Raw genomic sequence first — 25,637 nt, 5'->3', positions numbered from 1 at the left:
GGACTTCCGGCGTCTGCGCAGTTCAATAAAAATGAAAGGTGCGCTGGTTACGCATGCGCACAAGCGCGACAAGTGCACAATTCATTTCTATGGAGCTGCCGACACAGACCCCGGAAGTCCGAGGTTTGTCTTGGAGAACTTCGGGGGGACTTTCGGTCCCCCGTTCTCCTTATCGCTGAGCGTCCCAGCGATCACACATGTGTCTCCTCTCCTGTGGATAGGGGATGCATGTGTTTTGTAGGAACAACCCCTTCAGTGGCGTCGCGCTGTAGCAGCCATAGCGGCTGCTAGCGGAGCCTCCGGCCATGGGGGGGTCCGTGCCGGTGGGTGGCACGGGCCCCCTCATGCTGCGGGCCCCGTAGCAGCCACTACGGCTTCTATAGCGGTAGTTACGCCACTGCTCTACACATCAAATTGTTCCAGAAAATATCTCTTTTTAAGCTGTATTCTCTATGCTTGACCCTCTTTCATTGGTTTCTACTCATTTTGGTTTATTCACTCGCCTATTGCTGTAAAGTAGCCATAGCTACAAGAAAATGAACGTCCAAGAGGACTCTTTACAACTCTCCCATCATGTCCTTACATTGCTGACCACTAGATGGCGCGCTGGATACAAGGCAGTAGTGGGAGGCTGCAGCACAGTGTTCATACAGCAGGCTTCCTACAATGGAAGAGGGTGGATCTGTGACATAAGGATAGTGCAGGAGGCTGGACACATAAAACAGCCAGGAGTAGTGAAACAAAGCTCAGTCACCTCTCTATTGGATGTGGTAACACAGCTCTGCTCTGGGAGGATACAACAGCTGGAGGGGATTGCTAGGAACAAGCTGCCCCTATCTGCATAACTTCTATTGTATCTGCAAAAGAGGAATAAGTTCACATCAATGAAGGAGAGAAGAAGCAGCCAGAAACTGTCTAGCAAATCTATGATGGATCCCAACCAAAATGTTAAATGCAAAATTGTGGTAGTGGGAGACAGCCAGTGTGGGAAAACCGCTTTATTGCATGTCTTTGCAAAGGACTCCTTCCCTGAGGTAAGTCCCTGCATCAGCATAGCACGGCTTATCCAGCTACTCAGGGGTTAACAAGCCCCCACTAAGCACTAATCTCTCACACCCATCTGTTCTCAGGGGTATATTATTACTGCAATTCTCTTGCCGGACCTGAGAATATTAGTTACCGCGATTATTGCATAAAGATTGCAAGCTCTGTGGGTTAGAAAGACGCATTTAGTTGCAAGTTTCACTTTTCTGCATCCGTTTATGCAATTATTTTTTTTCTGTTTTATCGAACTATTTATTATGTATCATTTATATAGGGAATCGGTTGCGGTTTATATGGCTGCAATGTTAAGGTTTCGATCGTTTTCCTCTATGTAGTTCCGTTTTTAAGTTTGTGTACGCTACGTAACGTTACCGCCATCTATATATGACCATAGAGATAACCTCATTTTTGTCTTTCCGTTTAGAATTACGTTCCCACCGTATTTGAGAATTACACGGCCAGTTTTGAAATTGACACCCAGAGGATAGAACTGAGTCTATGGGATACATCCGGTAAGAAAACCTTCATTTAATGTTCAACGTACGGCTTTATGCGATGTTCATTGGGTGGTTGCTATAGAACCGGAGGGGGGACGACTTCGTTTCATGTAACTGTGCAGTTCGGGGGGAATCCTTTATGCCCACCGTGTTGTAAAGGAACATATATTTCAGGATTTGATTATTGAGGGAGGAGGAGGCTCCTTAGCCATCTATAAGACTGTCCTCAAAATGGGGATACAGATCACGAGGCCCAACGTGGGGTCCCATCCTACAAGAAGCAGGAGTAGAATCTCATGTGGAGCTGGCGTGATTGCCCGTCCTTTCCCTGCAGTACTCCTCGACTCCGGTGATGACAGAATAGCCTCCCCCGCTAGGGTCATATAATTAAAGTCGCAACTCCGCTGGGGACAATTGCCTCTGAGAGTCACACCGCTCTGTCTTCATCCGGCTGTCAGTTTCTCTGGTGCCAGGCGGGCATTTTTCCAAATCAACTGGTGCAGTGCTTTCTCTATGTCTATTCCATATACCCGGGCTGATTTGCCTCGGTCTATTCTGTATAATCACTGCTCGGCGATTGTATAAAATCTTACCGTGTCAATATAGGAAACCGAGGCCTCCAGTGACCATTATCGGCCAATATGTTACGATATAACGTATAATATTACTTGCGTGCTTCGGCGCCGTAATATGCTGGACTGTTATATATCACATATAAAATGCCCGTTTCGTTTTTGTGATCGTGCCCGGGAGTAACGAGAAGGTGGTACGCTCTGACTCCCGACCTCAAATATTTCACACAGATCGTCTTTCCTCTGATACCGTTACTGTAACGCGTTTGTAGGATGAAAGTTTCCCCAGTCCGGAGTAGCCGATCTTTAAAGGTGACATTGAGTTATAATGGGCCTGTAATTTGATTATATAGGCGTCTAAGCAGGTTCATCAGACCGTCTTAAAATGCCATCTAGGCAGCTGCCGGACACATCAAACTAATGACCATTGTCATAGCCATTCATCATGTCTGCTGCGGTATCATAAAGTTATCAGTGCAGCCTTATTTTACGTCCCATTGACCAGCACTGCAGAATAATGGGGTCTTTTTTGTCATGATTTTGGGTTTTCATATTGTTGTTGTGCTACTCTTTTATGTTTACGTTTATGATCTTTATTTGATATCCAGCCAAATGATTTATTGTCCTCCTTTAGGTAGCATAAATACATTCCGTAGCGCTTTCTTCTAAGGAAGATAAATTGAGCCTATCCTAGCAATGGAACCGGAAGATACAGTACAATGGAGACTGGAATAGATAGGGAAAATCTTACTACGACTGCGCTCCTTGTAATATTAACACTAATATAGTATCAAGAAACTGTAACGTATATTGTCAAGAACCTAACACGTGCCATATGTGTGTGTATGTGTGCGTTTTCTCAGTTTCTGTAAGATTGCCCACACAAGCTGCTATTTACGTGATTGTACCAGCTGTTTACGAGTTGATGGCATGTATTGGTTTAAGAAGGTGTCCATTTCCAATCGACATCTGCTCGATCCGACCGATGTTGGTCAAGGCAGATAGATGGTAGAGTCATTGGGACAACAGACGTGTGCCAATATTGTTCAATGTGGCCACGGACGGGCAGATGTCTAATACTGATGGTCAGTGAGGCATCCAACCATCTATATACACTGGAGCATGAGCTAAGCAGGGGCTACGGGGCATGTGCTCCAGGTGCCAGGTGGGTGCCAACAAGCCACTATGCCTAGGTCATTATATTTAGATACAGGGATGGGGGCAGGGGACTGAACCTTTGTCCTATGGGTGAAGGAAAGCCTGGCAGTGTCCACCATCCAGAACCTGTCCTCTTTCATGAGGAAAGAGAAGGATCAGATTGATCACATAGATATTTTCCAAACTTGGCCCAAATCTCATAAGATCAAAGCATAGTTTTTTTTTTTTTTTTGCTAGATCAGCTTCTGGCATGCAGTCCCACCATATGAGAAGAGGTTGTCCAAAATGGCCCATAGTCTACTGGGTGGTCTACATTAGTGGCTGAATGTTGTACTGCCTGTAGACGTCCTAGTTTTACCTACTAGATATATTGTACAACCTGGACAGAATTTACGTGTTACCGGTGGTAAAGCCTCCACACACATGAGCTCCTTTTTTTTCTTTTTCTCTTTTTTGGGTTTTGTATATTTCTTACCCCATTGCTCTGCACGTAAACCCTATAGTCCATACCATACAGTCGTGTGTCCCATACTAGCTGCTGTAGGTAGGAGGAATGTAGCAGCTCCTATGGAAATAGTTGAAATTCCTTAGATTTCAGGCCTCTGGTCTGCTGACTGTGAGGTTGGAGATATGCTGGTACAGTGTGACCTGATGTTTACCATTCAATTTTAGGGTTGACTAGTTATTCCCACATCCGGCTGTATGCTTTAATTTTAACCGGTGCTAAACTTGTGACAAACACCATATATCGGTCCCTCGTGATGAAGGATTTGCTGCCAAGGTCCCTTTGAATTTGGTAGTTTAGGCCCTTTTCAATCATCATTGGCAAAAATCTGGCCAAGAGAGAAAAATGCCATAAAACAAAACCTGATAAATCCCCCGGCGTTGTAGCGCCGTAGTGCTGTGCCCCGCCAATCAGTGCTCTCATGCCATATCCTGTGATTGGCTGAAGCGATCACGTGGTTATACAGGCACATCATCGCTGCAGGACTGTAGATAAAGAGTGGCGGGCAGCACCAGAGCGGCTGCGTTGGAACGCCAGGTTTATCAGGTGAGTAATGGCTCTTTTGAGTGTTGTTTTATAGCCTTTCCTCCACCCTGGCAAGATTTTTTTACGATCTCGGAAAACCCCTTTAAATAACAAACCTTTTATTTTCACAAATAAAATTGAAATTCCATTGTAAAGTAATTTCTATTAATTTATTTGTCCATCTGTTAATGCGCAATTCTTTATAATCCGGCATCTGTCCCACAGAATTTTAAAGGAATTTTCCCATATATGAATATTTTTGTTTTTTATTTAACCATCACTCAGACCAGAATATAGATATCACCTTTCCACAGTGTTTGAGCATTCCAGCGCCGTAAAGTAGATGGGTTACAAGAAGAACGATGATGACAAATGGGGGATGACCTTTGATGACCTGCTAGGCACATTGTAGGGAAAAGGGAGGGGGTCTGCAGCATCAAGGACATAAGGGTTTCCTGTGCAGCCCTTGTAAACTGACCTCAGGGGATAGAGGGGGTGGGGAAGTTCCTGAGTCTCCGTCCAGGCTCTTGAAAGCTGATCCCAGGCAAAAGACCATGGGGAGGAAGTGGAATTGGGAAAATCCCTCATGTTCTGACTTGTGGCTTCTCTCGCCTCCTTGTCTTGATATTTTATCTGTGTTCCTATTAGATTATGCTGTAAAATCCCTATAATCTGGCATCAATGGGACCGAATAGGTGCTGTATTATTATAAAATATGCTGGATTATTGGACAGATCTAGAAACGTATAAGGCTGGGTTCACACGACCATGTTACGTCCGTAATGTACGGAACGTATTTCGGCCGGAAGACCCGGACCAAACACAGTGCAGGGGGCCGGGCTCCTAGCATCATAGTGATGTACGATGCTAGGAGTCCCTGCCTCGCTGCAGGACAACTGGCCCGTACTGTAATCATGATTACAGTACGGGACAGTAGTTCCACGCAGAGGCAGGGACTCCTAGCGTCGTACATCACTATGATGCTAGGAGCCCGGCCCCCTGCAGTGTGTTCGGTCCGGGTCTTCCGGCCAAAATACGTTCCGTACATTACGGACGTAACATGGTCGTGTGAACCCAGCCTAAAACAAAAAAACATTAGCAACAAAGCCCAAATCAAAAATTCAGGAATTTTCTAACTGGTTCACTATACTCCGTCTTCTGCATCTGGTTTTGTGAAATTCCACATTATATTGCCGGATTATCAGATTTGCTGGATTATGAATATTCTAACTAAAATCAGGGAAACAAAAAGTTTCCTGTCAGTCCTCCCCTAGAGGTCCTTATGCCAGTGTTGGCATCTTCTTCGGCTGGTGCAGATCATCAATATACGCCACCATCGGTCCTTCTGTAATATAGTGACTGTAGGTCTTCACTGGAGCATGTCTGCCTTGGAACTGCTGCACCTTCTGCCAAGCAACCGCCCAAACCAGTTTTTACCCATTGTAGCCTTTTAGAGCCGGATTTCTCTTGTGGTTACTGTGTATTTATCTTTCTGCCAAGGATTGTGTTAACAATTATACATGTATGGCATTGATTAGGCCACATACATAGAAGTTAAGATCTTCCGGATTAGTTTTTTTCTTTTTTTAATTTGGAGCGCCCTGTATAAAATTTACTCAACCACATTTAAAGCAACTTTCTTGGCATCGTTTCCTTGTTAAAATTTGTCTCCACCCAAAAATTTGGACTTAGTTGTGTATATATTACGATAACAGAATAAAAGTCAATTTATTTCCCTAATTTCTGTGTTCTGATGGCTTTTTTTTTTTAGGGGTGGGGCTTAGCCTGCTAAGGGGTGGGTCTGTGACAACCTCCTAGGGATAATGTATAATGAATGTATTAGTCTGTTAGGAATGCTTTCTCAAATAGTAGACTGGTAAGTTTATAGATAAACTATTTATTGTTGGTGTAGAGGTTCTCCTAGGGTCTTGGAGGTCTTCTTTCTTGGTAGATGAACATCATTATTGAGATAGAGAAATAATCTTCTCTCTGTGCTTTAAAACATTCCGTATAACTTGTGGTGTAAGGATTGAAAGTGATCTGAGCCCCCCCAGGAATAAAAGGTTTTGGGACCCCTAAGGAGCCATGGACCGGTGGGCACCGCCCTAATGTGTAAATGGTCAATCTGCCCCTGCTTGTGGGGTTTAATACTGTTCCAGATCTTTAACCACACAGAATTGTGCCGACCTGGTTGAGGATTGGGGCCAGGACAAGCTGTGGGAGAACATGGTGGCCATCTAGGGCACAACACAAGGCCAAATTTACTCGATGCAGATTTGCCACGCGTATTTGTGTGCGGCAAATCCACAGCGTCGTACAGTACCAGCAGAGTAAATGAGATTTCAAGAAATCTCATCACGTTGCGTTTTTTTCTGCACGTAAATTGACTTGCGGTGCGTATTTTAAAATCCACAGCATGTCAATTTATCTTGCGTTGCTGCTTGCGAATTGAATCTGACTAGATTTAAAGAAACCGCACCAAAATCTGCAGCATAAAAATACCTATTTCTGCACCAAAACATACAAACCGCACCTAAATATTCATAAAAAAATGCACTATAAGGCCCCATGGACACGACCGTAAAAATCATCCGTAATTGCGTGCCACAATTATGGTCCGCAATTGCGGATTCATTCAATTCTATTGTCCACGGACACCTTCCTGTTTATTTACGGTAAGGTGTCTGTGCCGTAGAAGTGTAGCGAAAAAGATAGTACGTGCTATCTTTTGCTTTTTCATGTCCATGCTCCTATACCTCGTATGGGAGCACGGGCCAAAAATGCAGGCATCTGTCTGCGGCCATCGGCGGCTGGCCGTGCCCGCAATCGCAGTCCGTGATTACGGGCACGGCCCCATGCATACAACTTTAGATTTCATCCATCCGTAAATTCTCTCTGGAAATACGGATCCGTAGTCATTTTATAGTCATCCGTAACTCATCCGCCTATACGGAACGGCATCAGCAAATACTGTCCGTAGTGCATCCGTATTTATGGATCCACAAAAAGAAGAAAACTACAAATAATATACAACATCTGCAAACCTGGCGTAATTACGGATGGCTACGGGTGCAACTCTGTAGCCGTCCATAATTACTGAAGCGCCCATGGACTTCTTTGGGAGTCTGTGCTGTAATTACGTACAAGAATAGGACATGTTCTATGTTTTACGGATCGTTTTTACGGAAAAGTGTAAATACGGAAAATTGAATGGGTCTGTATTTACTGATAAAAAATACAAACGTGTGCATGGGGCTTAAGGTGTGGTTTTACCTGCGGATTTTGTGCACCAAATTCTGTGCGTAAGGGTATGTTCACATGGAGAGTCAAAAACGTCTCAAAATACGGAGCTGTTTTCAAGAGAAAACCGCTCCTGATTTTCAGACGTTTTTTTGTGCCAGTCGCGATTTTCACAGCGTTTTTTTAACGGCCGGTTTTAGAGCTTTTTTCAACAGTCTATGGAAAACGGCTCCAAAAACATCCCAAGAAGTGTCCTGCACTTCTTCTTTTTCGCGGCCGTCTTTTTACGCGCAAAAAAACGCAGCGAAAAACGCTTAGTCGGAACAGAACGCTGTTTTTCCATTGAAACCAATGGGCAGGTGTTTGGAGGCGTTCTGCTTCCGGTTTTTCGGGCGTAAACAGCCGAAAATAGGCCGTGTGAACATACCCTAAGGCCTACGTTGTATGATATATGTTAAGCCTTTATTGCTCTGAGACCTTGGGGGTAAAATTAGCCTGTCCTTGGAGCTGTACTGTGTGAATACATTCCTAAAAGGAAATATATGTAATCTTGAATGTCGTTCTTTGGTTTCCATTGTGACCATTCATTACACAACACAACTTTTCGATGGTGGTCTATTGGTAATTTTTTGTTCTTTCCTGAGTTCACAGTAAATGATCCTCCCCTTCTTATTCCGCAGTATTTCTTCTTTCAGCTTTGTTGCGTGGACTTGTGCACGGTACCACTTCTCTGGCTATAATGCTCAGTACCTATCCTTTTCTTGTATGTATTGTTAGCGGCACAGAATAACTTCCTTTCTGTAAAAAAAAATGTTTTAAAAAAATGCATCAGAATTGTTACATAATCGGATTAGGTCGTGACTAACCGCAGTCACCTTGTCCAGCAGTCGTGTTCCTGGCAAATGCATGAAAACCGCAGTAAATTCAGAGCATTTCTGTAGTTGTAACCTGCAGCATCTATCCTAGTGCCAAGGCCTGAGCTGGAAAGTTTACATGACTGTGCCAGGCGCATTATTATCTGACGTCCAGCAGCTGCTACCGCACTTAGTTGGCACAACTGTAATATCTGGAGCTGTGTATAATAAAAAAGAAATATAATGATAACTACTGCTTCTTACCATAGGGTACGTCAGTGGTCTCCAACCTGTGGCTCTCCAGCTGTTGCAAAACTGCCATTCCCAGCATGCCCTGACAGCAAATAGCGAGCCACAGATTGTAAACCACTGCATATTAGGTCTTTAAAGAGGACCTGTCCCCTCTCCTGACATGTCTGTTTAGTAAATACTTGTATTCCCCATAAAATAACAATTCTGGAGCAACTTTTCGTAACTCTGTGTTGTGCCATTCCTCTGTTATTCCTCCTGGAAATATAAATTAACAATTGGGTATTGGCTTTTCTCTTTTACTGGGACGTGTCCCTGCAAACTCTGAAGCTGTCCCATCAGCGCTGTCCGTGTCAGGCTGTGTCTCGACACTTTAGGGATAGTAACAAACAGTTGTTAATTAGAAACATTTCCAGGAAGAACAACAGAGGCACAATACAAAGTTCTAAGAATTTTTTTTTTTCTAGAATTGGTGTTTTATGGGTAATACAAGTATTTACTAATTCGGACATGTCGGGCGAGGGAAAATATCCTCTATTGCTATGACCCCCCCATCTCCCTCCACTAGAATTTTTCTTTTATTTGTACCTTCTATAATGTTTATTATATTAAAGGGGACTTTTTACCATGAAAAATTCCAACTTACCACTGATCAGACAATTATACTGCCTAAGGTCCACTGGAAAATCGCATTATTGCCCCAATAACCTAATAACTGGCAGGGTCCTGCTTCAGTGGAAGCTTCCAGACTTGGCATTGCCTAATGGGCGACGTGGGTTTTCAGAAGAAACCTGTTACTTTTGCTCATTACCAGACCTGGTCCAATTTTATTTTTTTTCCTTGTACTCCATTTCTCACTTTGGAGAGATGTTTAGTAGGTGCAATTGGACCCATTATATGTTGTGACCTAAAGGGACCTCTTCTGTTGGCAGGGGCCCTTTAAGATGTACCAAGATTGGTCAATCGGACGGGACTTACATCCATTTTGATCCTAATAGATTTACTTGACAAAAGTCCTCAATGCAACGCACAGGGAATAATCGACATCTCCCCTGCGGCCTATTAGTGCTATCACAACTGACATCACACAGACCTGAAGCGAGTCCATTTACCAACATGTCTGATCACAATCTAAGCAATTTCCTGGGTTCTTATCAAGCATCAGAGCGGCTGTACTATGCACGCCCAATATGACGCCATTAGCTCAGCATTGCTGCAGATGTCTCAGTAATCTGTGCCATATTATGCTTAATCTCTCTGATATTGTTACCAGATACCGTTGCAATGACCAATAGGTACATGTCCCATTTTACTGTAAAAGTAGGGGTGCTGAGGCCCAAGAAAAACCAGCAATGTGACCATTGAATCGAATCAACTGGGTCAGTCTATGGTAGATCGCACAAGGTTATCTAGCCAAAGACCAACCACACGTTCCAGAATGGGCTCCGGTGCTCACCAAATACCTATAATATTCTTTTTGGGCATTCAGGTTATTATATGGAACACATTCTATCTTTAGTATTTCGTTTAAGGACCATATATTCTAATTGCAATAATATTGGCACCCTAATGTCTGTATAAGGCCTTTTACTTTCTGAACAACTAGACAAATGCTCATCATTTGGTTGTGCTCGGAGGTTCGACAAGTCATAGTTCCTTTTTATAAAGATGGCACGAAACCAATAATTGGTCTACATCTGAAGCGGTCATGGTGCCGATTACTTTGCACTGATGACTATTGATACTTGGTACATTGATGATGCTACTAATCCCAGCTCGCGGGGGCAAGGAACCGGTCAGTCCACTTCTGTCATCATCATATTCTAGGTTTCTGATTAGCTCTCACTTGTCAGATGAGGTCACTTTTACCAGATCTTCCGTCCCCTCCAGCAACTGTTTTGTAATGCATTTATGACATATTCGAAGGTGAATCTTTATTGTAACCAGTTTGATGAGCAATGTAAATGAATTGTATACCGAGTCATGATGAAGTTCAAACCTTTCCTGGGCTGGGTAGGAGCTCCATTCATCTTCACTGTTGTGTGGGGGAAGGGAAGTGACAACTACTACTGTAGGCACAAAATGTTATCTGGAATGGTTGTCACATTTTTAGTTCCACAAACCATGGACTAGGGATGTCCTAGGCTGATCATGTAGCAACCGGATCATATAAAGAAGCCTTTTCCATTATGTCCTCACTGGACTACCATAGAAAGTATCAGCCAGGTGCTTATTAGAGTCTCAGAATTTGTGTTAAACGTTTGCAAATCTCATCGTCCAGACCCAAGAATACAGAATCCGTGTGAAATGGCGGATTCCAGACGTGTGTTCTCCCGGTTGTTTGAGAAACTGTTTTTAAACCATTTGCCTTCAAAGGCTCAGTAAACATTTGATTATTCGTCTTCCAATTTCTTTGCGGAGAGTTAGCGAGGCTTTGTACTTTCCAATTTTTGTGTAAAGAATCTGATGCAATTTATATGTGGAAGGATATTACGTTTTAATTAAAAATGTTTGCTATCTCCCAGTTGTGCTCGAGCTCTTTTGTACTCGGGATGGAACTTTCGAGCAAAGCATGAAAATGATTAAAAAGATCTGCCAAAAATGTTCGGCTCCCAGTATATCTGGACAGCGTCCAAGTCTCGATTGTGCAACCTGTCCCTGCTAGGACATGTTATGGGCCTCCGTCAAGAAAGGGGTTAGCTAATGTTCAGCAACAATATAGGATGTATATTCTACGGGATTGTTTATCTGACATTCCAGACAAATCGCTTCCTGACTCTTAAATAAGCCCTACAGTTTGTGTGGCCCGGGCAAGGATCTTACAACTTCTTCCGAGAAAGATGATCTAAAAAATCTGGTCTTTATTAAAACTCTGCGTTATTACCATATATCGATCTGTCGTTTGTCTACGCTTTTAGAACGCAATTCCTCCCGGAATGTTAATGTATCCTGCACCGTCTTCTGCATTTTGCAGTTTCCCTTTGAAAATAATATGTATCTGTTTGAGAGACAATCAATATGGCTGCCATTCCAGCTCCCACAGGGAGGACTCGACAGTCCATCTGCTCATTAGAGTCTGGAAAAAGCTAAATGACAACCTCCGTGAGGTTTGTAATGGCAGCCATACTGACCCGGGCAAGATTTTAGCATGGGCAAAAAGGGGCAGTTGCCCTGGGTCCTCCACCACCTCATGCGGTATACTCAAAATTATTTCCCACAGGTAATCTCAAAATGAAGTAAATGTTCTGTGTGTGGTATTATTTGGGTACTATGTGGCACTGCTATTTGTTTGCTGTTTGGCATTATTATGTAGGCACTGTATTTGTTGTACTTAAAGGTGCTGTTTTTAGGGTTTATTCACACTGTTTGAAGTGTAGGTTGGAGGTATACATCGGGAGTATTTCCCTAAGGCCTCATGCACACGACTGTAGCCATGTCAACGGCCGTGATTTTTGGGTCGGCCGGCAGCGGAGTGTCACCTGCGAGCCGCCCTCAAACTGTGGGCCGTGCACATGGCCGCGGCCATTATTTTCTATGAGCCTGGACCACAGAACACGGCCGTAATAAGACATGCCCGTTCTTTCTGCGGTCCGGGGTCCTGGGCCATGCACGGACCGTGGAAACCACGGTCATGTGCATGGCCCCATAGGAATGAATGGGGGTCGCAATTCTGCCGTGGATTTTCGGGAGAATTGCGACCGCAAAAGCACGTTCGTGCGCATGGAGCCTAAGTACACCTCCAACAAATGCCACTATATAGGCATACAGTGGCATCCATCACCCATAGACGCCAATATAAAAAAACCAAAAAAAACAAAACATTTTTATTGAATTCGCGTAGCAGACCATTAAAAAAAAAAAAAGGAAAACCAATGTATACCAGCCTTATGGAGGGCAAAAGGACACCGTCAGGTGAATGGGGGTGGATATGTTTGACATACATGGCAGTAAATTTCCGTTGCATACGCAGCATTAGGGTATGTTCACACGAGGTCATTACGTCCGTAATAGACGGACGTATTTCGGCCGCAAGCACCGGACCGAACACAGTGCAGGGAGCCGGGCTCCTAGCATCATAGTTATGTACGATGCTAGGAGTCCCTAATGACCTCGTGTGAACATACCCTTTGTCTTACTTAAAATAAAGCATAATTATTTGGAAAGTTTTAGGGAAGTTCGGCTTTTATTTTCACCTAAACCAAATGTGGGAGGGGACCACATACATATTTTGCCTAGGGGTCCCCACTAGTCTTCTTGCCCTCAAACAGAAATCAAAATAATCCGAAGCCTTTCCTGGCCTAATGTAGCTGGGCCAATTCCAAATTTTACAATGAGGACCCGCCAAAATCGTGTTGTACATTTAGGGAAAACTCCAACTCTGAAGGCATTCGAGCGCTCGCAACCGGGGGGGGGGGGTTGCGAGCGCTCGAATGCCTTCAGAGTTGGAGTTTTCCCTAAATGTACAACACGATTTTGGCACAATTTGAATTTTCAAGTGCAGAGAAGACTGGAAAAGTAGAAGTTCTGTCATATTGGAAATATTTTGACTCTCCTTGCTGGGCCGTCTCACTCAAGCATTGAAGATTAGAGAGGATATTCAATAAGGCTGGAAAGAAGACAAATGTCAGATTCTGTGAGTGGAAATCTATTTATCGTCATTGCTCTGTGGAAACTCTAGATTCTCTGTGTCACTATCTACAGCCGCCTCACTCATCAGTAATCGGGAGAATCTGCCCTTCTACATCAAAGCCCTGCGCTCCTGCCTGTTAGTGATATTAACCAAACGGGGGACATTACCCAAAAATTCCACTTCTAAAGATTCCCTTACACAATGGCTGGAATCCAAGAGGCCGTTCCCACGTAAGCCAATAACAATGAGTTCTATGGAACATATGCACTGAATTTATACCGGCAGGAATGCAGAGTATAGAAGTTTAGACTTTTCTAAGAAAGCTGCAGTGTTTGCCAGGGTTCTCAGAGTTTCCTTTTATAATAGATTTTTAACGTGGGAATTCAAGAACCTGCGATATAAATATCAAACCGCTTAGGAGGGTCTGATGCCTTATATTTGCCAAAGGGAATTTTTGTTTTACGAAAGAAGTTTATCCAGTTTTAGTTGTGTTTTTTGTTTTTTGTTTTTTTCTATCCTTAAAGGAAATGTCCACCCGTGAATACTATTTCATTTCATATAGTGTTGTTTTTTGTTTTTTTAATTTAATTTAATTTTTTTTAAGGTTCAAAATTCTGTGCTGATTTCATTTCTTAATATATCTAGATTTTCTGATAAGCTCCCAATCTACAGCATAGATTTAGAGTTAAATGATAATCGCCTCTCTGGCCGAAAATGAAAAGTTTCTATCGGCATATCAATGTTCCTGCTCTCTTCTGCACAGTGTTTCATTTGTTAGAGCAGAAGTTTGTCCTCCGGAGCTGCTCTTCCTATAAATGAGGACAAGACGTTGCCCACTGGAATTGGATTATTGGACTTGGATTATTTGTAAAGTCTTATGAATAAACTGCAGACATTTAGGTAGTTTAAAAGTGGTTCACAAAAAGCTGTCACTGTGCAGTTTACATGTGGTAGCAGTTTGATCGCCATGCTGAGATCTCAGGACCCCGGCTGCACGATTCTTTCAACTATCGCATCCACACAGCAGCCTTTATTAATGCACTGCTTGCGTTGAAGTCGCTGTCTCTAGTGTGACGGTGCTGTGGGGGGGGGGGGGGGCATTTCATTTTCATTTTTTGTTTTAGAGATGCTGAAAAGTGGGGAAAAAGTCAACATTTCACCAGAAACTGGTTTTCTTTTAGTGCTAACTCATGTTAAAGGGGTTTTCCAGCCACTAATGTGTGATGGCTTATCCTCTGGATAGGCCATCAATAGCTGATGGGTCAGGGTCCGACTTTCGGGACCCCTGACGATCGGCTGTTTTGAAGGGGCTACAGCGCTCGTACGAGCGATGCTTCCCCTTTAGTTCTTCTTGCTCACTGTGAGTCGTCGACACGCATTTAGCGGCAATTCATCGGTATTACAGTGAATGGGAGAAAAGGCTGCAAAACCTGTGAATCGCTGCTATGTGTGCGGCGACGACTCACAGTGAGCAAGAAGAAATGAAGGGGAAGTAGCGCTCGTGTGAGCGCTGCGGCCCCTTCAAAACAGTTGATCGGTGGGGGTCCTGAAAGTCGGATCTCTACCGATCAGCTATTATTGGCCTATCCTGAGTATAAGGGTATGTTCACACGCCCTATTTACGGACGTAATTCAGGCGTTTTACGCCTCGAATTACGCCCGAAAAAACAGTTCCAAACCGTCTGCAAACATCTGCCCATTGAATTCAACGGGTCTTACGGTGTTCTGTGCAGACGGGCTTTTTTTTACGCGTCGGTGTCAAAAGACGGCGCGTAAAAAGACGGCCGCCTCAAAGAAGTGCATGTCACTTCTTGGGATGTAATTGGAGCCGTTTTTCATTGACTCCAATGGAAAAACAGCTCCAATTACGTCCGTAAAAGACGCCGCGAAAAACGCGTGCACTTGTAAAAACGTCTGAAATTCAGGAGCTGTTTTCGCCTGAAAACAGCTCCGTAATTTCAGACGTAATTGGCGTTGCCGTGTGAACATACCCTAATAGGACATCAAAAGTGTTTTGTGTTTTTGCTTTTATAAACCTTACAAAAAGCATTCATTCACGTGTACAAGACCCATTTTATATAGACTGGTTATTGTGCCCAATATTAAGCGCTTGTAACGTAATTCACCCAAGTAAATCCAATGATTGCGAACCTTTAGAAATATTGGTTGACAATGTTACATGCCGTGCTCCTATAATATAGACCTTTGTCAGCCAGGGACCCCCATTTTGTCACAATGGAGGTGTCTTGTTTGCCTCCAATGGTAAAAAAAAATAGTATTTTATTGCAAAAAAATTCCTGCTTTTTTTTTTTTTTTTTTTTTTTTTTGTAAGGCAGAGTTATGAACCAACATCATATCATGATCATTGGTTGTAGGTATGACCAAACTATCTAATGTAAATGGGCCATTATGTTTGGCAGCGGCTGGTATAGTAGCACTCCAGACAACATCCACAAAAAAATGATTGTCTTAAAGAGCACCTTTTGATCTCTCCTGATATGTCTGTTTAGTAAATACTTGTATTCCACATGAAATAACAATGATGGGGCATCTTATCTTAGAACTGCATTGTCGTTCCTCTGTTATTCTTCCTGGAAATGTATGAATAAGTTGACATCTGGGTGTTACCATTTCTCCTGTGAAAGATGCTACTACCTATACTGTCCAAATTGGAATACACTCTATTGACAAGGGAAATGGAAATGTCCAGTTGTCAATTTATTCATACATTTCCAGGAGGAATAATAGAGGAAAGGTACAACGCATGATCTTACATTGTTCTCTCATGGGGAATACAGGTATTTACATACCTGACAGGTCTTACTTCAGGTAACCTAGGAGTTTAGAACAGGAGCTAATGCTGACCACACACACACACACGTCTTTCTTGCCAAGTCTAATTTTAATAATCGAACGTTCGAAATCTGCTTATTTGATGCCACTGACTCCATGACTTAATATCCAATCATATAGTCTTCTGCTCATGCTCTAAGCATCTTATACCCTGAAATGTAATACGTGGCTTTCCATGTCACCACCTCCGAGCCGGTGATATTATTTGTAATAAACCCTTTGTTATCTGCCAGGCATTTCTATGGCTGGTTGGTCCCCGCCGCCTGGCAGTGTATCTGGTTGTGATAATTGTGCCATGTAAACTTATATAAGTGATATATTTGTCATATTTTGTGTGTTTTACTACTATATTTGTAAACTATTGTAAGAACATTTATTATTGTCTCTGGAAATCTGCCAGTAGAATGAGATGTGCTAGTATGCAAACGTGTCTTGTGCCTTCTCTCAAAGGCGTTGTGCAGTTTAGAAAACCTGTTGTCATATTCCCTATTAGGAGTGGGGGGTCTTCTGTTCCGGATTCTCATCTCTTGGCCAGAGTGGAGAGTGGTTGCAAAGTTCATCTCTCCGTCTGGAGGACCTGTCCTGTCCTGCATTACACAGTCAACCCATTGATTTTAAATTGACACTCTGTAATGCTTAATTTCTCCTGTGGAGGTGGTGCAGGGAAATTGAACACTTCTAGGTCTCCCAACAGATTACAGCTGATCGCTGGGGTCCGAACAGTAGAACAATTTTTAGTATTTTTATTGTTTATCTTAACTTTCACTGTATTTTATGGGGTAAACATTTTCGTATTTATTGCATTCAATTTTAAGTGAGCTCTTTAAAAAAAATAACAATTTTTTATTAATTTTTTTTTAATCGTTTTTTTTTTTTTTTTTTTTTGTCCCTGGATTGAGACTTCTTTGACCGATGCTGCACAGGCAGCTTATGTCGTACTATGTATATACATTTTCGTCTTTACATTTATTTCCTCTATGGACGAGCCATATGCCATATACATTAATAAGGATGTCCGCTTTGGACAATCCATATTTGTTAGAAGGTTGAGGTTCCCCCAAAAATAAGGTGGTCACTGCTCTAGAGACCCCCAGCGATCAGTTGTAATCAAGAGAAGCTTGTCAGTAAGTGTTCAATTTCTCTGCAGCGCCTCTACAGGGGAAATTAAGTATTACAGGTTTCCTTATTTTTTTTTATTTTTTTTTTATTAAATCCATGGGCTATCAATGTAATGTGCAGACTTGCTTTGTCTTTCTGAGACAGGTGCTCTTTGTGGCTTCTCTCCACTCCAGTTAATTGATGGATGTCCTAAATGAGGGACCCCCACCCCCTGGTTGCTACTTAAGTAGTTGAGCTGCTGTTTGCATTACTACAGTTTCGTTTGTCAACAAAGTTTTGACCCATTCTTGTCTACTCTATGGGGACCCATGAATTCAAGTTAGATGTTTGGTGAAAACCAATGTACGTAGGTAGTGAAGGTTTTCAATCTGGAAAGGGGCAAGGTCCACCTCCCCTCCACCTTATTGTCATCCTGTAGTCTGATGCCCCTGAATAAGTATGAACTCTTTTTGTGTGTTCTGTATTAAGGTGTCTATATTTTTTTATTAGAATTTTTTTTCCTGAATCTTACCTAAATTTGACCTATCTTTTCTAAATGGTTCACAAACTTTTTGTACCATATATAGAGGAACGATGTCAATAATTTTATTTTTATTGCATAATTTGTATGGTCTTTTGTGCTTTCCTTCATCTTGCCAGTGGCTTTAACAGCCCTATTTCCTAATAAAATTCAGGCCTTACAAGATAATCGCTCAGGCAGGATGATTGATGGGCTGCAAATCTTTCCTTGCCATACCTACAGGGTGCATGGAAAGATCCTTCAGGGTCCTAGCACCAGTCACATTAATCGTACGTGCTGTTACAGATTATGAACAGGGGATGTGAAAATGCGTTTCAAGTCTCTAGAGAAGCATAGACTCTGCTCTAGATTTACATTGAATTTGAATAGATATACAGGATATTTTGATTAGGGTTTAATTATTATATGGGATTAATTGTCCTTCCATCTGCAGTCACTAAGAAGAGTGATAATACACAATGTAACTGAGCATCATCCATAGCTATGGTCACTGTAAAGGGCTCTGCTGGGTTAGCGCTGCACAGTGACACCTGTCATGTAATGTCCTAAAGTATCAGCAGTCATGGGACATCTAACCATTGCATTGGGTTGTCGCTTTTTTTGATGGTAGGTTAGTCGGACATCATGCTTAAAGGGGTTTTCTGAGATTTTGTGTTGATGGCCATACACATGCGGCTGTGTCTGTTACTGCAGTATGGCCTGTTCAAGTGAACCGGCTGAGCTGCCGTACCAGAATCAGTACCTTCAAAGACCTCTTATTCTGCCAACCAGAACCCTACTCTGTACTGATAAGGAGCGACACTGCACAATCACACTTCAACAATGGGCTGGAACAATGAGAAGTGTAGGACACTGATTGGTCACTGATTGATCAGCGTCATACACTCCTCCGTACAACGCCCAGTTGGGCAAAAGTAAAAACACGCCCAGTTGTCTATTAAGAAACAAATTAGCATAAATCTAAAATTGCTCATAACTTGGTCAAAAATGATCATTTTTTAAAATAAAAACCACTATTGTAATCTACATTCCAGCGCCGATCAGATTATGTAGGAGATAGGGCACTTATAATCTGGTGACAGAGCCTCTTTAATCCGAGTAAAAAAAGGCTCTATAAAGGTTTATTTAGACGATAATTTACAGGGTAATCGCCTATAGGTGGCACTAGAGAGACCATTTTCTTCCTTCTGGAAAAGAGCTATTTTGCATACTTTTTTCCCCAGGGAGCATTGCCCTTCTTCCTACCAGCTTGATCCCCACAAGGAGAATCCGTACCTTCCAAGAGCAGACACAGCCAAACATATGGACCTTGCTGTTTTTAGATGCTGCATTACGGCCACTTAGGGCTATGCTCAACGGTGGCTCAGTGGTTAGCACTATTGCCTTGCAGTGCTGGGGTTCCTGAGGACAACATCTGCATGGAGTTTGTATGTGGGTTTCCTCTCACACCCCAAAAACATACTGATAGGGAATTTAGATTGTGAGCCCCAAAGGGGACAGTAAGTGAGGGCCTTTGTACAGCGCTGTGGAATAGGTTGGCGCTATACAATTAACCGTAATAAATAAATACTTGCCCTTACCAAAGGTGGTATGATTGCCACTACCACACAGCCCATTGTCCCTAACAACCTGTTGTGCTGTCCATGATATTATGGTCAACTTCAATTTTTCTATGACCAATATGCACATCAATATTAATGCGATTGGATCGGTTGCAACGGGCAGTGATGATCATATAAGGGCTCCATGTGTCATTGTGTAGCCTAGATTTTACGCAGTGTTGTGCAAACCTAGGTCCTGTTTGATTGTGTTTATCATGACAATGATTGTGTATAATATTCTCAAACTCTTCTCATTCTAAATCTTCATTTAGAAGATTTTAAGTTTTTGAAGGCCCAAAAAAAGCCCCAGACAATCTTAAATGAGGAAAGTTGCCACGTCTGCGTTATTATGTATTAATACAAGCCATTTAATGATGTGACCTAAAACTGGCATTTTATAAGCGTAATAAAAAGAAATCTCTCTAGACTGTTACTACTTACGAGCAGCTAGTAATCCCACTATTCTTCTCTAATGATGCTCGGAGAACCACCATAGGTCAGCGTGGGTGTCTCATATCCTTCCTATAAAACCCTGGAGTATGTATATAACCTGCAAACCCTCAACCGCCGTCATAATAGCTATTTAAGAGCTCAGTGAATGCTCAGTGATCAGCGTGACAAATGGACTGGTTTATGCCACCACCGTCTATGGACATATATGGTGTATAGAATGTGACTGCGGTGATTTCAGAGGGCAGGTATGTGAGCGAGGAGTTGCTGCCTATGGGCGAGGTTTGAGAAAATCCGACATGGCATTCATATTTTAATGATGAGCTTGTTGCGCAATCCTTACAAGGTGAGCAGCCGTCTTGCATTGATTCCTTTGAAGTGAAAGCCGGGATTAACTTGATTACCAGTAAATAGTTTCAGATTTCGCTGCCTTTTCATTACTAAGCTGCTCACATGTCCGTATCTGGCAGCCATGAATGCAGTTTTCCAGGTTTGTTCATATGACAACCATTACATTGAATAGACGCGCTTCATCTCTTTAAATGAGCTGCAGAAGACTCCATTATCCCTGGCGATTTTTCTCAGAAATCTACCAGTGTCCATAAATATGTCCCATCAACAAATGCGGGACCAGATGTGAGCAGAAATTGATCAATGTGTCTTAAAGGAACAGTTTGCTTGAAATATTTTTGGGGCTAATTTCCTCATCTCTGAACAACTACTTCCTTAGGCGGACCTATTAGCTGGTCGCCGTAGATTCGGCAGCAAAAAATCCTGACTATCAGCTTTGATTGCTCCTGCAGTGGCCACTGCAGGTATAATGTGGTACTGCATGAGAATCATGATTACACAGAGTCCAACAGAGCGGGAGCTGATCTTTGGGGTGACTCTGGTTAAGAAGAGAATATTTCTGTGCAGTAGACTCGCCCTTAGGCCCTAATAGGACAACCCCTTTTAAGAGGTTAGTATGTTTTAGGAGGGTGAGAGGAAACCAGAGTCCACAGGTTTAGGGGGGATTCACACGAGCGTGTATTCGGTCCGTGCGGGCTGCGTGGTTTTCACGCGGCACGCATGGACCAATACAAGTCTATGGGGCAGTACAGACAGTCCGTGCTTTTTGCGCAGCGTTTGTCTGCTGCGCAAAAAGCGCGACAGGTTCAATAACTCTGCGTATTTCGCGCATCACGCACCCATTGAAGTCAATGGGTGCGTGAAAATCACGCGCACCACACGGAAGCACTTCCGTGGGACGAGCGTGATTCGCGCAACAGCAGTGAAAAGGATGAATGAAAACAGAAAAGCACCACGTGCTTTTCTGTTTCCAAGCATCCAAACGGAGTGTCTTTGCGAGGAGCGAACCCCGACAACCGAGGCAAACTTCACCGGGTTCGGCCAAACTCGTTTCAGCACCATGGACAGTGACTTGCGATCCCAAAATACATGAACCTGTAAAAAAACGAAGTTCTAACTTACCGATTACTCCTGTCTCCTTCCTGCAGTCCGACCTCCCGGGATGACACTTCAGTTCAAGTGACCGCTCCAGCCAATCACAGGCCAAGCACAGGCTGCAGCCAATCACAGGCTGCAGCGGTCACTTGGACTGCCGCGTCATCCAGGGAGGTGGGGCCCGATGTCAAGAGAGGCGCGTCACCAAGGACGCGTCACCAAGGACGCGTCACCAAGGCAACGGCCGGGAAGTTCTCGGTAAGTAGGAACTTTATCTTTTTTTTTTTACAGGTTTTTCGCTGTTGTGTTCGGCATTCACTGTCGAGGGTGCTGAAAGAGTTAGCTCTTTCAGCACCTTGGACAGTGACGGGCGTCGACAAGCCTCATCTCTATGATGCCGGCTGCGCGAAAATCACGCAGCCGCGCATCAGACACGCATGACACACGCAGCTGTCAAATGGTTTTTGCGCTCGCAAAACGCCGCGTTGTTTGCGCGCGCAAAAACGCAACGCTCGTGTGAATCTCCCCTTAGTCTTCCACAAACCTGGGGAAAACCTACAGACTTCATACAGTTGTTGGATGAATTGGAAGTCCCGATCCCAGTGCTAGAAATCAACCGTGCCAACCACTAAAACTATTCTACCATGCAGCACAAGTTAGGTCTTTGATTGTAGAGTTGCTCTACCTGAATTGGGAAGAAAATAATTTGTGACTACTTAGATATTCTGGTTTGTGCTCCTCCAGAGCTTCCCTATCCTGTGGCTCTGCAGCCGTGACCAAACTATAACTCCCAGCAAGTTGGAGACCACTGTTCCACGGTTTGGTCTACTCAACAATTCGAACTATGCGTCTACATTTAGTAAGAGTTGTCTCGGCAGCTTGAATGATATCATGGCCAGAGCGTCTCCTTCAATAGCACGGCTTTTACAAAAGTTGTAGCTAAATAAATGAGCCATGAAAAAATTTAATTATTGAAGGACATATCATTGCTAATAGAGCGTGCGAAGACGGGTATTTCACAACAGCAGGAGAGCCCACGATGTCCAAGCCTTTTATATATAAAATTCCACAATCGCCAAACATTGTGTAATAATATTTTGGGGGGGGGGAGAACTTATATACTGAAGTGCCTGGAACATCATGTATAACAGTTTTTAAAATAATTGTTACAGTTCCAAAAATAAGGCTTCTGCCCTCACTTGTTTAATGTAATTTGAAACAGAACAGAGCAAACATGTGTGGAATGTTCCAGGGTGAGATCACCAGAGTCTTCTCTACGCTTTCCTGAAGCGGCTTCATGTTTTCCGTCTGTCGACACAAAGTAGTATTTCAAGGACAGGCGCTTACGTGTGCTTGTACATATTCACTGCTTTATTACATGCCCCTCAGAAAACTTACAACCACCCATCTTGTTGGCACAGTATAATTGTTGGGAAATGTTAACATTTATAAAAAATTCCTCAAGTTTTCGAAATTATTCAAACATATTTGAGTAAGAATTCAACAACAAAATGTATTATTAGTCCAGTCGATTTTTGGGGGGAAGGGGCATTTAATTTTCACATGTACCACCGGTTCATTTTGCCCCAAACATGGCCTGAACTTTGATACCAACATTGTAAGCTAAAAAAGAATTTTAAAACATTATATATACCGTATCTATTATTATTATTTTTGCTTTTCTTTGCTTGAATTATTATTATTTTTGCTTTTCTTTGCTTGAATTATTATTATTTTTTTTAAATGTTTGGCCCTCTTTTTAAAGGAATTTGACAATTTTGACGACTTGTAAAAATAAATTGAAAGCATAATTATGGAGCCTTTCTTCTTCTTTTTTTAATAACCTGTTGTAGTAACATCACTATTTTTCCTTTTCGTAGGTTCCCCTTATTATGACAACGTCCGTCCACTTTCGTATCCAGATTCTGATGCAGTCTTGATATGTTTTGACATCAGCCGTCCGGAGACACTTGATAGCGTTCTTAAGAAGGTAAGGGTGCTTTTTGCTGAGCATGTTGTCTGCCAGCAGAATCGAAAAAACCCTCATTTGGAATTCATAATTTTTCGACATGTTAATTGTCCATTTTCATTCAGTAAAAAAAATAGCATGCCAAATTCTGAGTCTTCATAACATAAATCTTCTAAACACTAATAGCCGAAATGCTAAACTAAAGACCCACTTGGAAGAAGTAAACAAGACAAGTAGACCAGTCCGTAGCGCCATCTGTTCTACTATCCGCATGCCTGAGGAGACAAAAAGGAACCACTTGAGAGTTGGGTCCTTCCCACCAAGAAGTTTATTCCATCCTCCTCCACTCTCCAGATATTATCCTTTAATTGATTAGGCCCCATGCACACGACCGTATTTTTGTCCACCCGTAAATACTGGCGTAAATACGGGTCCTTGGTCACGCGTATTCGACCCGTATTGCACCAGTATTTACGGGCACGTTTTCGCTGCAAAATTACACTGCAGTAATCGGTAGCCCTTCTCTCTATCAGTGCAGGATAGAGAGAAGGGGCAGCCCTTTCCGTAATAAAAGTAAAAGAAATTCATACTTACCCGGCCGTTGCCTTGGTGACACGACCCTCTCTTGACATCCAGCCCGACCTCCCTGGATGACGCGGCAGTCCATGTGACCGCTGCAGCCAGTGATTGTCCTGTGATTGGCTGTAGTGGTCACATGGGCTGTAATGGCATCCCAGGAGTCCGGACTGGAGGAAGAAGCAGCGAGTTCTGGGTAAGTATGAACGTCCTTTTTTTTTTTTTTTTTTTTTTTTTTTCTTCTTTTACAGCTTTATCTATATTGTGATTGGTAGCCACTGTCCAGGGTGCTGAAACAGTTACTGCCGATCGTTTAACTCTTTCAGCACCCTGGACAGTGACTATACACTGACGTCGCCTAGCAATGCTCCCATAATTACGGGTGCACACACGTAGTCACCCGTAATTACGGGAGCCCCATAGACTTCTATGGGCCTGCCCGTGACGTAATTACGGCCTAAAATAGGACATGTTCTATATTTTTCACCGGCACGGGCACCTTCCCGTAAGCATACGGGGAGGTACCCGTGGCCAATAGAAGTCTATGGGCCCGTGATTACGGGCGTTTTTACGTTCGTGTGCATGGGGCCTTAACCTGGGAAGCCAAACAAAAATTCCCATAAATAACTGAGCATCAGGCATGAAAAATGAGGATTGCCTCTTTTTTCATGCTTCACATACAGTGTAAGAAAAACCTAAAAACGAAAATCTGAAATGATAAAATAAAGTAAATCCTTGCCAATGCACTTTTGGGTTCACTTTAAAAAAACATGTTAAATACAATAAGGGTTTACTAAGATTTTTTTAAAGGCTTTCCGCTGACTACAGCCCCTGCCATATGCAATAGGAAGTTCCCATTATAAACAAAAGCTCTCGGCACTGGAGGGAGACTGGGTACGATGGGCTCCTTGTCTTATTTTATTATGAACGCTCAGTCTTGGTGTCCCATAGATGTCTGATCTGTACTTTGACAGTGCGTTCTTGATGTACTCTGCGCTTCCTTCTAGTCATGTGTTCTTGAGCTTGTCAGTGTCTTGGAATGCATGACTGAGATGTATGTTTTAGCTTGTTTACAGTGCACTTTATACAACTACACTTTGCTAAATGTTCCCTATTACCCAATTCTTGCACTTTTAAAGGGAACTTCCCTACTCTGTATGGTTTAGTTAGGCCTGCTTCTGCACAGCCATATTTTTATGTGTGTGTGTGTGTGTGTGTGTGTGTGTGTGTGTATATATATATATGTGTGTATTTTATTATTTTGTTCTGTTTCTTTCCTCTATTATTATTGTATTATTATTTTTTTTGGGGGGGGGGGGTGTCATGTTACTATGTGTTATATTAATTTTCAATACATCTTGTTCTTGCAGTGGAAAGGTGAAATTCAGGAGTTTTGTCCCAACACCAAAATGCTGCTGGTTGGATGCAAATCTGATCTGCGCACAGACCTCACAACACTGGTTGAACTGTCCAATCACAGGCAAACGCCTGTATCTTACGATCAGGTACATCTCATACAAAGTCTAATGACTTTGTTTTTTCTTTAATTATTTGATGTTTTTTAATGTTTTATTTCTTGTGGCTTTACATGATTTTTTTTATTTTTGTTTTATACGGAGCCTGGTTTCGCTGTTCCCACGAGATAGCTAATTATAGATAATACAATCTGAACTAATTACATGCTTTCTGCCTTCTGTATATAGTAGTTAGGATTTATCACAATATGTTCTCTAAATCCATCAGGCCTTCACATAAGTCAAGCCTGATGAAGGTCTTCTACTGTGTAATTATCATCTGGCTGGATTCACAAATTTAGCTATGTACAAATC

General features: G+C 42.7%; 1 protein-coding gene across 1 annotated transcript in view; it reads left to right on the top strand.

Moving 5' to 3' along the window:
• Positions 1–640: 640 nt before the first annotated feature.
• The window catches only part of RND3 (Rho family GTPase 3), a 29,182-nt gene continuing 4,185 nt past the window's right edge, over positions 641–25,637 (top strand). The window contains exons 1-4 of the mRNA XM_075829272.1: positions 641–1,034; positions 1,469–1,556; positions 23,144–23,253; positions 25,179–25,313. Of these exons, the coding sequence (XP_075685387.1) occupies positions 885–1,034; positions 1,469–1,556; positions 23,144–23,253; positions 25,179–25,313 (483 nt within the window). The 5' untranslated portion in view covers positions 641–884. The remainder of the gene's footprint in view (positions 1,035–1,468; positions 1,557–23,143; positions 23,254–25,178; positions 25,314–25,637) is intronic.

Source organism: Rhinoderma darwinii, chromosome 6 (assembly GCF_050947455.1).
Source record: "Rhinoderma darwinii isolate aRhiDar2 chromosome 6, aRhiDar2.hap1, whole genome shotgun sequence".
Classification (NCBI taxonomy): Eukaryota; Metazoa; Chordata; class Amphibia; order Anura; family Rhinodermatidae; genus Rhinoderma; species Rhinoderma darwinii.
This window is presented reverse-complemented; position numbering and strand designations above follow the sequence as displayed.